The sequence below is a fragment of the Protopterus annectens genome, chromosome 2.part0 (genome assembly GCF_019279795.1).
Source record: "Protopterus annectens isolate FY-2018-M chromosome 2.part0, PAN1.0, whole genome shotgun sequence".
Lineage (NCBI taxonomy): Eukaryota > Metazoa > Chordata > Ceratodontiformes > Protopteridae > Protopterus > Protopterus annectens.
The window spans coordinates 1,156,079,476-1,156,095,568 of record NC_056728.1 but is presented as its reverse complement, the minus strand read 5'-3'; the positions used below and the strand labels follow the sequence as shown (position 1 = coordinate 1,156,095,568).

General features: G+C 37.0%; 1 protein-coding gene across 1 annotated transcript in view; it reads left to right on the top strand.

Moving 5' to 3' along the window:
* SNAPC3 (small nuclear RNA activating complex polypeptide 3) overlaps positions 1 to 16,093 on the top strand; it is a 451,523-nt gene that overhangs the window by 196,016 nt on the left and 239,414 nt on the right. The window contains exon 4 of the mRNA XM_044061357.1: positions 7,283 to 7,387. Coding sequence (XP_043917292.1) covers positions 7,283 to 7,387 — 105 coding nt within the window. The remainder of the gene's footprint in view (positions 1 to 7,282; positions 7,388 to 16,093) is intronic.

Genomic DNA, 16,093 nt, shown 5'->3' with positions numbered 1-16,093 from the left:
CGTTGAGGCACCACCTTTATGGAGAGGGACCACTGTTGCTGTACGCCACTCTTTGGGCACATATCCTGTAGTAAGGCTGAGATTGAACAGTAGTTTTATGTTTGGGTTTAGCTCTTCTTTGAGTTCATGTAGGACGCAGCCGGGACACCATCTGGTCCCATTGATGCTGTGTTTTTGCTTTGGAGAGGGCGGCTCTTACCTGAGCATCTGAGATGTCAGGGGCAGCACTCTGCTGGGATAGATATTTGCCCTTTTGGTGGGGAGGGGGGTAGTTTGCGCTGAACCTGTCAGCTAGGATGTTGGCAATGTCTGTGGGTTCGTGTATTTTTGTCATTTTGGACTAATTCTGAGCATATCTGGGAATTACCACCCAGGTTCCTAACATAACTAAAGAAAGCCTTGTGATTATCCTTAGTGTCCTGTGCAATTTTTCTCTCGAAGCTGGCCTTAGACAATTTTATGTGTGCCCGTAGTTTTTGCTAATACTGATCAGTGATGCCTTCCCTTTTTGGGATTTTGCTTTATCATTTAGTAGCTTCCTCCTTCTATTGTATAGTTTGTTTATGGCTGGGGTCCACCAGACAGGACGTCTGCCTTTGGAGGATTGGGTCTTGGTTTTATTTGGGATCGCATGATCCATGCATTCCTGAAGGTGTTCATAGAATGCGTTTATAAAGGATTCTGCGGTCTGGGCTGTATTTTCCACAGGCCCGGGGGCTTTGAAAGATTCCACCTCAGTTTTGAGGAGTGTAAAATTTGCTTTAGAGAAGTTTTTCACTGTGGTTTTTTGGGCAGGGGGTGGGGTCGGGATGTGAATATCCAGTGAGATTAGTTTATGGTCTGATCTTACCAGTGAGGGATACACTTCTGGTCTGGAGCATAGAGTCCCCATGTTGGTGATGATCAGGTCCAGTATGTTTTCCCCTCTTGTGGGAGTGGTAACAAGTTGTTCCATAGCATTTGAGTTTATAAATTCTAGGAACCTTTGGGCTAGGGTGTTGGAGCTAGAGTAATGCTCCCAGTCTATGTTTGGGTAGTTGAAGTCGCCCAATATAATGGTGTTTGGAGAGACCTTCATATTTTCCAGTGTTCTCAGGAAGGCCGAGTGGGGTTCCTGGGTTTGGGAGGGTGGTCTGTAGCAGGCTATAAACTGGAAGGCAGTTTTACCCACTGTTAGTTGCACATGGATAGTCTCTGATGCTTCGTGCTTTGCCACCAACCTGGAGGTGTGGGTATCTTTGATGAATATCGATACTCCCCTCCTTTTGTGGTTCGGTCCAAGTTTTGGGGCGAAAAGCATGGTATGAGGTATAACCTGGTAGTGCTGGGGTGCTCTCGGGAGCCCTGAACCAGGTTTCTGTTACTGCACAGATATCGATGTTCTCCATGCTAAGGAGAGTTTCGAGTCGTGCATCTTGAGGTTTAGACTTCTGGCGTTGAGTAGCATTACTCTTAGTTTCTTATCCCTTGTGATACCTATGGAGGTGGGTTTGTCTTTTGAGCCTTGCCTAAAAAGGCACTATGGGGGTAGCAAGAGCCTTTGCCAATATCCGAAGCCCAGGGGTGACAGGTGCAAGCCGTCCCTAGCGAAGCATCGTGGCTTGTCGAGCATATCATCCCAAGCTGACAGGCATTGGATCCCCTTTGAATGACACCAGTACTTAAGCCAATTGTTGAAATTGATCATCTTGTCTTCATATTGTGGCATCATTCTTGGTGAGGGTAAGATGCTACTCAAGGTCAGGGTCATACCGGCCTGGGCTACATGCTCAGAGAGCTCCTTTATGTCTCTTTTCATGTAGTCCAGGGAGGTACGTCTCAGGTCATTCACACCAGCATGGACAATGACTGAGTCATATTTGTACTTGCCTTGGAGTGACCTGAGTGCTTGTGTTTTGTGGCGGATCCTAGCACCCGACAGGCTGCTCACCGTGACCCTCTCCTTGTTCAGCCTGGTGAGCGGGACGTCAGTGTGCCTGACTATAGAGTCACCTATTACAAGTGTATCAGGTGTGTTGTTTAGTCTTAAGGGCTGTGACTGTTTGGCACAATGGCTTTGTGAGATATGTGTTGCACGTGTTTTGTTTTGGGGTAGCGGCTGCTTGGGTGTCTGCTTTGGCGGTCTCTGCTGCTTCGGCAGATCTTTATTTAGAGCCTCCGAGTATGTTTTTGTGTGATTATGTGTTTGGTTTGCTGTCGTGGTAGGTCTATGTGAGACTGGAATTGTAGTGAGTATGGTTTCCTTCTCCTCCTGACTGGTTATGTCAGTACTGAGTTGAGAGAGCTTAGCCTCCAGTTTGGCTATATGGTTGCATCTCTCACATGTGTTGGAATTTGTTGGGAGGAGGAGAGGGTTGTCTGTGTACATGAGGCAGTTGTAACATTGCCTCAAGATTCCCAGATTCACCAGCTGGACCGGAGAGGAGATTGACAACTGACCTTTGGACATGCTAGAATAATATTGGGAATTCCTTAATAATTGAAAACCAGGGCCAGTGGGGAGTGAGGGTGTAGTGCTTTTAATTTTTAGTGCTGACTTATATAATTGCTTTAGTGAGCAAGTGCCAGGTAACTTAAGTGCAATGTGTTACAGGTAACTTAAATGCAAAAGCGACAAACAGTAACTTTCTTTCAAGTGAAACAAGGAAATAAGTACAGTAAGCAATGCAGATATCACTAGTGAGCCACAGAAGCTGAGAAGCCGCGTATTAGGTGGAATTAGCGTTCCAGGAAATAACAAGCAAACAAACAACAAGCATATAAACAAAGCTATATTCAGCAGGCCTGGATCTAGTCTATGCTACAGCAAACAAGGTGTACCAATTTCAGTAAGATACAGTTCAAATATTCAGGCACTATAAACCTTTAACCAGAAATTCCCAGCTCAGAAGGGCAGAGTCCAGCCTCTTCTCCCACAAGAGTGCAGACCACAAACCTTCTTAATGTAAAATAACTGGCCTGAAGCCCAGTGCCTAAACCAGAACTAATACACTTTAAGAATAACAGACACTGGGCTCTCAATCAGCAGTTCCCAACTTAGAAGGATGAAAGCTACCTGTCCTGCCACCACAGTGCATGCCACAAACCTTCCTAATGTAAAACAACTGGTCTGAAGCCCAAGTGCTTAATCCAAAAGACTTAGAATGACAGCTAAACTTTAATCAAGTTACTACCAAGCAGTAATAAATACAATTGAATACTTTAGAGAATGCCTGGATTAGTGCTCAAGTTACACAAACAAAGCTAGATCCAGCAGGCCCGAATCCAGTCTATGCCACAGCAAACAAGGCGCACCAACTTCAGTAAGAAGCAGTTCAGATATGCATGCACTATAAGGCTTCAATCAGAAATTCCCAGCTCAGAAGGGCAGAGTCCAGCCTCTCCTCCCACAAGAGTGCAGACCACGAACCCTCTTAATGTAAAATAACTGGCCTGAAAGCCTAAGTGCTTAAACCAGAATTAATACACTTTTAGAATAACAGACACTGAGCCCTCAATCAGCAGTTCCCAACCTAGAAGGATGTAAGCTACCTGTTCTGCCACTACAGTGCAGACCACAAACCCTCTTAGTGCAAAACAACTGGTCCGAAGCCCAAGTGTTTAAACCAGAAGGCTTAGAATGAGTTACACCAAGCAGTAATAAATACAATTGAGTACTTTTAAGATGATGCAAAAGTAAAAAAAAGTAGGTAGAAACACAAGTACAGTAAAAGCAGATTAAATTTTTTTTTTTTTTTTTTTGGCATATAAACGAGAGCATACTCACACTTTGGATTTAGAAACATTAATGGTCTGATCACATCCTGAATCCTGGTGCCAGAGACAGCTAAGTATGACCCTGTCCCTGCACAGCATGTTGAGTTGGAGCATGCATCGGTGTCCCTAACTGTACTGTCATCTGTTACTCGGACATTACCATGTGTGGCTTCAGCCTCTGAATCCCTTATGGGAATAGTCTTGGAGCCAAGGTGACTCACCTTAATTGATAGTGAAGGTGCAAATGAAGATATGTTAGTGACTCTGGTATGAGAGGTAAAGTTAGTGATTGTCGGTAAGAATGAAGCAGTTGCTACATCTCCTTGGATTTCTTCAGTTGAGCTGGTTGCAGAACGGGACAGGGCACACTGCAAGCCTTTGTTTCCTGAGACCAGTACTTGACCAGATATTATAGACAACTTAATTGGTGAACTACCACAGAGATTAAATAGAAGAAGCCCTCAGTTATGCTACTTTTAAGTGAATGAAGAAAATCAAAAGATTCAGATTTAATCTAAAGGACCTCAAAAAACAGTGGGTAATGCAGAAAACCATTGTTGCAACCTGTAATTCTAAGCTAAGAGTATGAAATTAATTATAGTAGTGTTGTAATTAAATATAATTCTGATTGTGCTGTTGCACTTAATACAGCCGATCCAACCTTCAGTGAAACAAGGGCATTATACAAACAAAATCCAGTTAGCAGAGCACTATTGCAGCACACTTAATACAGTACAGTGCTTCATGGGTCTTTGTCATTTGATTGAAATCCATATGGTCAAACCCACTGGATTGAAAATTAATTAGACTGAAAACTCATTTGATTGAAAACCTTCACAACAAATTACTATAAAATGTTTTTGCATGGGGTCAAGCCCCTCTGTATCCCCCACCCCCTTACTTGTATAGACTAAATCAATGGTCACACAATCACAGAGAAAGGAAAAACACCATACATACTGAATCAATGCAGGAGTGAAAACACAATCATCTGCAGATCAGCATGGCACTGACCATTGCAGTCCACACTTACTGTGGTAGACTCACTTCCCTAATAACTCCTATGATGAGAAATGACACTATCAGGTACTTTCTTTAGACTTCTGCACTTTTTTCTCTCATCAGATGAGATTCCAGTCAAATGAATTTTCAATCAAATTGGTTCGCCTGTTTGGGTTTCAGTTAAATGAACATTCAATCAAATGACAGTACTTGCTCAACATTATATAAAGTGCCAGCCTTTATAGCGAAGTTTCTTGTATATTAGGCAAACACCTGTCTAAAAGGGACATCCCCTAATCAACAATAAGGAAACAGCCAGCAGCCAGTTAGTAAGAAAAACAAATTAAAACACACAGCTAGTTTTAGTGGAACCATTTCCCTTTCACCAGAAACATCCACCATAACTCAAATCGGTAGCAATCAATCCTAAGTCCTTCATCTGCTGCCTATTTCAAACCCAGATTTAACAAAAGCAGATAACAACAAAGGTCCAAACCCAGATGAAATAAGTATTGCATGTATGATTTTATCAAGTGAAACTCGGCAGTAATCAGCCCTCATATAGCTAGTCACGAACTGTCTACTATTGTACTCATCAAACCGTTGTTCATTTCCATCGCATCCATACCTTTCAACTTTCCAGATTTTTTCCTAGCATTTTTGGTCTGTTTATCATAAAATATGTGATTTTATGACAAATCATTGAGGACTGAAGGCAGTAAACAGTGACAGACATTTGAGGTTTGTATCCATCAGGCAATGCATGCTAATATGTAACCTGTTATTGTAGCAACTTTTTAAGTTTATAAGAGCAATATTTAAAATTTGCTTTGCACTAAAAGGATAAGACGTATGATCATATACTATCACAAAAGCAAGCCTAATAACTTTGCATTTACTCTACTTACACTGATAACCTTTTCAGAGGGAAATTGACAGCATAGGTGGATTCATCTCCTCCAGGTTTTCCTAAAGTCTTGCAAACAAAAAGTACAGTTGGAAATGCACTGACTGTGTTTTGGCTCCTTCACTAATCTGTCTCTCACTCTGAAGTAAGCCAGACATGCAGTCATACCTCTCAGCCTCTTACCACAATAAATCTGGACAAAGCCTGACAGAATGGGGGCACAAAAGCCCAAAACTAGGGACAAATTTCAGATATTTCTCTGATAAACTTGGAAAGTTGCTGGAATAACAGGTTTTGTCTTAGCATGCATTTTTCTGAAGGGTATGAAGTCTGTAACACGTATTGGACACTTTAAATTGGCCCTAGGCATGTGTGTGTGCATGTGTGTGCCTTCTGTGGAAGGTTGGGCGCCGGGCTGGCAACTCGACACTGTAAAACTCCACTGCCAATAATGAGCGGACAGGTGATCCGCTGTGGCGACCCCTAACTGGGAAAAGCCGAAAGAAGAAGAAGATGAAGTCTGTAACACAAATGTATATTATTATTTAATGACTTCAGTCCTCACATCATCCCAGTGATTTGCCAGAAAATCACAAATTTTATGAGGAACAGACCAAAAATATGAGGCAAAAATCTGAACATTCTGCAAAAACCTGGACAGTTGAGAGGTATGCATGCAGTTATTTATCTGACAACTGTGGATACAACAGCACAAGCCTCTGTCCACACATTATCAGAACCAAAATAAATGTGCAGTTACATAGGGACTCCACCCCTCTCCCATACCACATTACTCATGCATACTAACTCTATGGGTGCACAGCCCAACCTACAGAACAATTGCCTCTGCAATGAAATTGATGTTCATTTGGCCAGGATTTCAGGTATGGCCTATGGTGTTTACTAGTTTCCAGAATGCTTTTAAGTTGTTTTATGGAGGTTGTTAGGCAGAGTTTATAAGCTACAGCAAAACTCTGGGAAACTAACATTGCTGACTGACACTATGAAAACATGTTGACTATTTAATTAAAGCGCTTTTGTTTAAGATATATCCGTATACATATTTATGTACGTGTGTGTGTGTGTGTGTATATATATGTATAATTTTATATATATATATATATATATATATATATATATATATATATATATATAATGTGTGTGTTTATATGTCATGGTATATATGTATATCTCACACATGTACAAGTATATAGTTGTACTGTCCCTTGCGAGTCCGATTTTTTTACCTTTTAGAGACCTAGGGTACTGTTCTGTAGTTCAAATCATCTTTTATTTATTGAAATGTTGACAAAGGGTTATGCATCCTTTGTTAAATGTACAAAGTTTGGCATCTCTAGAACTTATTTCCGTGTTAGTAGTGCATGGCTAATGCTTTGTCTCAAAACCTGTTGTAGCAAACATCATATGTGTGACTTAATAAATACATGTTATTCCACTAGAAGATTTGTATTTGCTCCATCTGTGTTTATTTAGGATGTGCAGGCCACTCAGAAGTCCATATCTATAAACTTTAACAGAGGTCGCTGCTGCTGTGGTTACTGTGCATGCATTTGTGTAAAATCTACTGACATGTTGTTTTTTTTTCTCCCAATGTAGCAGTCATATGCAGTGGGCAAAAAGCCAAAAGATCCTGAGGATTACATTGACGAAGGAGAATTAATTTTGACTCTGAATATCTTTTATCCTGTTATTTTTCAGAAGGTATGTCCAAGATATTCTTTGGTTAACATTGTATTCTAGTGAACCTGTATTAATTACTCGTTATAAGAGAAAAATTACTGTTTTTCTTTATTCTGTATTCATTTTGCTGGTATCTCTTTTTCCTAGTATCAGATCACTTTTCCAAGAGAAAATTCTGTATAGTCTGTCATCCTGAACTTGCTATTGAAAGCTTAGTCTGTATACTTCAAGCAAAGGTGCAGGATTGATCTGTTTTAGTCTCCACAGTCTATGCAATGAAAGTATGAAAATCTCCCGAGTCTATATAAAGACAAGTATTGGTGAAATAGTAACCAGGTGGGAAATCATCATGGTATTTGAAGGCTGGCTGGATTGTATGTATTTATTATTTTATTTAGAGATTGTTTATTTAGATTGAGCTGTTATCTGGGGTAAAGCACTGATATGTATAAGCACCTTACCAAGGCAGCCCATTGTTTCTGAAGAAAAACGGACACATGAGAAGTAGATGAAATCCTAATGTTTACATAAGTGGTAGAAACAGATGCATTCGATAATTTAATATGGAAGCATTAGTAGTGTTATAGCAATATATCTGAGAGGTGAATTAAAGATAAAGATGTATATTAGAAGTACAAATATCATTGGCACTGTAGTAAACTGAAAAATAATGTTTTCTAACCTTAATGTATAGCAGTATATTAGGGCCACCTAATTATAAAAGGAGGGAATGAGGTATTGTGAGGGAAGAAGAGATTTGTGTATAGAAACTGAGCTGGGAAGTGTTGATCCAGGTACTTGGGAGTAGGGTGGTATTTCATTTGATTAAATGAGTAGAGAGACTGAAATGAAATATTTTCAGCAAGAGTTTTTACTTTCTTCTGCAAATACAACCATATAATGGGTGCGTAGTCTGGTGACTGAGATGTTTTGAAAATATGAATATATGTACACTTGGCTTACTGTTGTAGAAATTGTTTAAACTAAGACAGAACTGAGGTTAAGTGTAAATGTTTTTTAATTTGGTTTGAAAAGAGTCCCACAGTTGTAGAGAGGTAAATGTAACAAGCTGTTTTCAGTACTTTGAAGGTTGAAAGCATAAGAATTTGTAGGGCTTGGCCTTATTGGCATAAGGATGTAAGGTTGTATGAGTAGGTCTCTTATAATGAGGCAGTGGAGGAAGGTGAAGGAATTTTGTTTCAGGAGTTCAATGATTAGGGATCTAATAACAAAACACAGAAACCTGATCTCTACCACGATGCAACCAGGTAACAAGTTGAAATGCAGGCAATAATCCAGTAAGTAAGCCAGTAAACGTAATAACTGTGCAATAAAACAAGTTCTTTAATTCAAATAACAGTGGGTAAAAGGTAAGCGCTTTCGCGTGGAGACAACCACGCTTCCTCAGACAATGATTACTCCCACAAGCAAAGTTTAAATAGTGTGATAATTAGAGACAGACTTAATTTAATTGATTATTGTAATCAGCAGTTAAAGAGAAACTGTCAAGCAACATTCAGTGTGTTCATGTTCTGAGAAGCTTTTTTGCGAACATATGCATATTCAGCAAATATTTCATTACATAGTCACTAACTATAATGCTCTTACATAACAAATCTATCTTAATTACATAATCTAAAGGTGTACAAAAAATGTATTCACATACAAAAGGACATATAAGATCTAACAGCAGAAAAATCTCCGACTGCAAACCTATAGAATGTAAATGTTTACGTAGAAGCATTAACGCTATGCAGCTGATTCTAAAGCATATAGTGTCATAAAATCAGACTTTTTAATTATATGACTGTGAGTGCAATAGCGTAAAAATAAAGAATAAAAAATGGTACTTATTTTTTACAAACTAAGAATACTTAAAAAACCAACAGCTTCAGTTGCAATAAATATCATATTTAAAGAACAGCAACATTCTTTATTCATTCCAGATCTAGCGGTAATGCTATTTGATGATTGTATTGATTGCTATTAGTTGCTATGCACTCTATAGAAATGTTAAAAAATAAGAAGCTTCAGTTTCACTTGACATCATTACGGAACCGAAGCAACATTTTATATCAGCTTATATTCAGATATCGAAGCTAACTAACAGCTGCAATAATTGCTGAAATCTTGTGGGATATATGCACATATGCGAGAGATTTTTTGTGTAAAACGCTAGCATCTGTACTTAAAATATTAATTGCTTCAGTTGCAATAAGTATCATGTCTAAAGAGCAGCAACATTGTTTATTGATTCTAGATCTAGCGGTAGTGCTATCTGATAATTGTAGTAGTTACTCCTAGTTACTATACATTCTATAAAATATTAGAATATAACTAGCTTCTGTTGCAATAGGCATCATTACAGAACTGACGCAACATATTATATTAGCTTTAGTTAAGACATCGACGCTATCTAACTGCTACAATAATTGCTGAAGTCTTGTGGGATATATACACCAATGTGAGAGATTTTCTGTATAAAGCGCTAATAACTATGATTAAAACAAATATTTTAAAAATATTTTTAAAATTACAAGATCAATTACTACAGAATACATAGCATATATAAATAAAACAAGTAAACAAATACACTGACTAATTAACATGACTCCAGACATTCTTCCTATTAGGACTATCAAAAATTATAAGATAGTATCCAATATTAGAATAATTAAAAGTTAATTATTGGGCTTAAGTGTGACTTGACCTGAAATAAATCATAGCCTAGCTTTAAGAAGAAAAATTAGATCAATGACTATATTTAATTTCATAATTACATAGCTATTATGATATATAAAAGTTAAGTAAGATTATTGTCAACTAATGCCAGGATAGTAATTATTCCATAAGGATGCATATATAAAAAAGAATTTAGAATATCATGAATAATTAAGTCCAGTAAAAAATGATTGTAGTTAGTAGTATCTATAAAAATCATTTTTACAGGAAAAGAATTTTTTTAAAAATCTATGTATAAAATGTATATATATGAAAATAATGTATATATAAAACATATATCTATAAAAAGTATTTTTATATACTATTCACCATATATATTAACTATGCTTACCTAATTAATTTGGAACCTAAAATTGCTGTTATTAAAACAAGGTTGAAGAAAAGTAACATTAAATAATTAATTATGAATATTAACAAAATTTTAGATGAAAATACATTGTTTCAGTATTAGTGATTAGGAAGTGTACGCTGCAACTCATGAAGAAAAAAAGCCCATAATACATATTTAATCAAAATTTATAGGCAGATGATAACATTGCAAAATAGATAAAGACATTTTTTGAGAGAAGTTTTTTTGTGCCATCATTAACGTTTCCTATTATTTAGAATGGGTTTAATAGATACAGAAGTATTTAAACCTGGATAGTTGTGAGCATTAAACTTTAAAATCCATCTCAATTCAGCTAATGCCAGGTTATTAGTATCATCTCCCCCCCTAGGATTTAAAGCTATTACTTCTACCACTCTAAATAAAAAAGTGTGGTCTCTTTCCTTTACTATATGCTGGGCCAAGGCATTAGTGTCTGATCCTTTCCTGATTTCATACAAGTGATCATAAACCCGATCAGCTAGTCTCCTTTTAGTGAGCCCAATATAAAAAGCAGTACATTTAGTACAAGTAGCTAAGTATATTAAATTTTTTGTTTGGCAGGTAGCTGAAGTATTAAAATAAAAAGTAAAATTCAAAGTGGGATGAATAAAAACTAAATCATAGCAAATGTAGCCACATCTGTTGCAATCACCACATGGAACAGTTCCTGTGCTTAAAGAAGCATTTTTAAAATCTAGAGTATGATCTTTACATAGAATCTGTTTCAAATTTGGGCAGTTTCTATATAAAAAAGTGGGGTGACTGCCAACTAGGTCATTTACTAGGGCATCAGTCATTAATATATTCCAATTCCTACGTATAATATTTTCTAAACACTTTACATCACTTGCATACTTTATAATGTAGGGAATTTTCATTAAATTGCTAGTTGCTTTGGGTCTAAATAAAATGGGTTTCTTGAATACCTGTGGGACAGTCTCTGAAGAATGTAAAACTTCGTCCTTAATAGAACTAATTAAATCAATATTATAGCCTCTGTTTAAAAAAAGTAGTTCTAATTTATTAATTTCTTGCTCTAAAGTTTCACTGTCCTGACACAACCTAGTTATCCTGATGAATTGGCTCTTAACAATTCCAGGAAACATGTGCCTCGGATGCATGCTATTATATTGAAGTAATGTGTTAGTCCAGGTTGGTTTTCTAAATATGGAAGATATAATCTTTCCTTGTTCATCTAAAGTGAGAGAGACGTCCAGAAAATTTACACATTTTTTGGAGACTTCCATTGTGAATTTTAAACAAGTAGTAGTAGATTCTAGATAGTACAAAAACTGTTTAAATTCTTCTAGGGTGCCTTGCCATATTAAAAGGATGTCATCTACAAAACGCTTGTAGAATTTGATTTTTTCAAATACAGAACTACTAAATAGATGTTCCTTTTCCCAATTCAAAACCACCAAGTTTGCATACGTATTTGCGCATGGGGTGCCCATGGCCACTCCCCATGTCTGCAAATACGTTTTGCCATCAAACATAAAAAGATTGTTGTTAAGTACCAGATCTAGTAACTGGCAGATTAAGATTATTTTATCTGTAGAAAATTCAGTATCTCTGACTAACAACTCTCTGATAGCCTCCAGGCCCAATTCATTGGGAATGGAGGTAAATAAATTTTTTACATCCAGCGTTATTAGAATGTATTCTTTGTTCCTAACGTCAAGAGTCAAATCATTAATGCTTCTCAGAAGTTGATAAGTGTCTTTCAAGATAGATGGAACTGCATCTACTAGTGGTCTAAGAAATTTTTCAAGGGCAGTAGAAATTGTTGCAGTAACCCAATTACCACCTGAAACTATAGGCCTGAGAGGTAAAGGTTCGGTCTGTTTATGAATCTTTGGTAAGCCCTTTATCGTAGGAATAGTTGGAAATTCTATAAATAAATATTTATAGAATTCAGGAGAAATCTGCCTGCACATAAGTAAATCATGTAAAGTTGCATGCACATTTGTAACTATAGAATCAGTTTCTATCTGAGAGACTATTTTATAAGTATCTCTGTCAGACAGCATATTTAACATTAGTGAAACATAATTAACAGTGTTCATAATAATGGTTCCACCTCCTTTATCTGCAGGTCTAAAAGTTATATCAGAAAGTTGTTTGAATTTTTTAAGTGATTTCACCTCATTAGATGTTAGGTTTACATAAGCTATCCTCTTCTTGTGAGTAGAGAATAAATGGTAAAAGTCTTTCTCACAGGCTTTTAAAAAACATTCTAGATTAAATGATAAAGGAGGTGAAAAATTACTTTTGCATTTTAAGGACATAGGATCAGTGTATACTAAACTACTATCTTGTTTAGCAGAGGTGTTTTTAAAAAACAGTTTCAAAGCAACGCTTCTACAAAAAATGCGTAAATCACATAATACGTCAGCTAAGTTACTGCATTGTGCAGTAATAAAATTAAGACCTTTATTAATTAGACTAGTATCAGATGAGTCCATATCATGATAAGATAAATTAACAAATAAATCAGTCACATTTTCTGTCTTCGTGTAGCTCCGTACCTCTCTTCGGATATTTTCCGTTTCCTTGGTCCTCTGCTTTGTGAGCGTCCTCTCCCTTGGAATTGCTGTTTTATCGGGTAGGGTAAAAAACGACTTGCTTCTTGTGCAGTTTTCGGTCTCGCTCCTAGTTGACTTTCATTAGGTATACTGACGAACGCTAACTGATTAGAAGGTGGTGTAGCAGAAGGTACCGTTAATCTGGGAAACTCATTTCCAATTGTATTAGGTACATTTGTTTCCGCTGTAAGCGTAGAAGGCAGAACAGAGTTTTCAGCAGACAAAACAGGAATATCATGATGAGTGACATCTATTGTGTGTATAGAAGATGTCGGCTTTTGTTCACGAGTTTGTGTAGTGTTATGCCTTGGCCAAACAAAGATCTAACCAGTTTGGAAATCATTGAAGTCTCTCTGTAATTTGTTAAGCTTAATATGCTTCAATTTGTCACTAAAAGAACTTACTTGTGAAAATATAGTCTGTAATCTGTTTTTTGCATAATCCGATTTATATTTTTCACACAAACTTTTATAAACAGAGTCTATTTCATTGCGTAGTTTGGTTTCGAGTGGTAGGAAATATTCATTCAATAGAGACATATATCTAAAACCTTGTTCTATGTTTAAGTCTTGCCACTTTTTTAAGAGGGCAGGATGATTACTTCCATATGACGGCATACAAAAAACACGCATTCCCCTAGGGACAATGCGGTAGTGCAAAGAAGCTTCAAGGTGCTGCCTCTGCCAGGCGTACCTTTGTAACAGATACAGCTTATCTTCGAAATCTTTAACAGTCTGGTTAAATTCAGCAACATTTTCTTCAGGTAAAATAGTTACTAACTCAATAGAGGAACCACCTAATTCCAGAGCCAATAAAGGGTTTGAGACGCGATGTAGCAGTCCATCAGGTATACTTGAATTGTCCCTCGACTCCGGTCTATAGTCAAGCTCCACAACAGGAGAATCCATCGCGTAGAGCAGTTACCACACAGAATAAAAGTTCAAAAAATCAAGAGGTAACTGCAGCTTCAAGAGATCAGGAAACACAAAGCAATAGTCCAGTAACAAAACACAGAAACCTGATCTCTACCACGATGCAACCAGGTAACAAGTTGAAATGCAGGCAATAATCCAGTAAGTAAGCCAGTAAACATAATAACTGTGCAATAAAACAAGTTCTTTAATTCAAATAACAGTGGGTAAAAGGTAAGCGCTTTCGCGTGGAGACAACCACGCTTCCTCAGACAATGATTACTCCCACAAGCAAAGTTTAAATAGTGTGATAATTAGAGACAGACTTAATTTAATTGATTATTGTAATCAGCAGTTAAAGAGAAACTGTCAAGCAACATTCAGAGTGTTCATGTTCTGAGAAGCTTTTTTGCGAACATATGCATATTCAGCAAATATTTCATTACATAGTCACTAACTATAATGCTCTTACATAACAAATCTATCTTAATTACATAATCTAAAGGTGTACAAAAAATGTATTCACATACAAAAGGACATATAAGATCTAACAGCAGAAAAATCTCCGACTGCAAACCTATAGAATGTAAATGTTTACGTAGAAGCATTAACGCTATGCAGCTGATTCTAAAGCATATAGTGTCATAAAATCAGACTTTTTAATTATATGACTGTGAGTGCAATAGCGTAAAAATAAAGAATAAAAAATGGTACTTATTTTTTACAAACTAAGAATACTTAAAAAATGAGGCAGTGGAGGAAGGTGAAGGAATTTTGTTTCAGGAGTTCAATGATTAGGGATCTAAGCAATAGTTTTGCTAATTGCTGGAGAGGGAGTCACGCAGCCTTCATTAAAGTGTGGCATTGTTCTGAGTTAGATCGAACGTGATGAGTCTGTAATTCAAGTTAACTGGAGTGTGCTGCAGTAATGGGTATTCCATACCTTAGCTGTGGGGTTGTACAGGTTGGTAAAAATGTGTGCCATATTTTTTGCTAAGAAAAAAATCTTCATATTCTATATTGCTTCATCAGAGTGGTATTGGAAGTTCTGTTACTGGTCCAGCCAAACTCTCAGACATTTGAATTGGAGTGTTCTTTCTAATAGGGTGTAATTGTGAGGAGTATGGCAAAGTTTGAGAATTAGGGATAGTCTGCCTGGTTACATATGGCAGAACTTTATTTTTGGGGGGGGGGGGGCATAGTAGTAGGAAGTTGTTTTTAAGTGAAGTGGGTAAGCTTTGGAGATTATTTTCCAGCTCACATTTGATTGTTATCAAGAGGAGATGGATCTGTATATGACCGTGACTTCTGCATATAAAATTATTGTAAATTGTGTTTTTCGAGAACCATTGTAGAGCATCATTGCTGATGCCTGTTGCTGAAAGAGCCTTCTGTAGCCTGGTCATCTAGGTCATAGGCTTTACTGATATTGATGATGGGAACACCATTTAGGTTGTCCTGCCTTTTTTCCATGTTTTGTAGCTTGGCATTGGTTAAGGTAACTCTGGTAATTGTAATACCTCTGCCAGTCCAGAATCCATGTTGTTGAGGGAAGAATAAGGGAGTAATATTGGATGTTAATCTAAAGAGCGCTAGTTCTTCAAGTTGTTCTCCTTAAACATGGAGGACAGGAATGTCTAATCATGCATGTAGAAGTGGATTTTGCGAGGTTTGGGGAAGGGGTATTTGTGAATGAATACATGTTTCTAGATTGTTGACACTATTCTTAAGCATAAGGTTGTGACAAATGGGATGGCTAATATATTAAAACATGAAGCCAAATAGCCAACGGGATCCACACAAATACTTTTAATACTTCAGATACAGGATTGGTGCTTTTATCTACCATATAATCCACTGGACTTCATCAGATAAAATCAATAATTAATCAGCCCTGTTTAAATAGTACCATCAATTAGATAAAAATAAAAACATTAATTGCTGTGATGCTCAAGCAAATAAAGCCATAATGTCATATTAGATGCCTAAAATACGACAATTTATCCTTAAAGTTGCAGTTTTTTTTAAAAAACAGATTTTTTTGCATGTGCTATTTTAAAAACATCATTGAGCTGCCCCTCATATAATACATACAAACATATACCTATATTTCAATTAA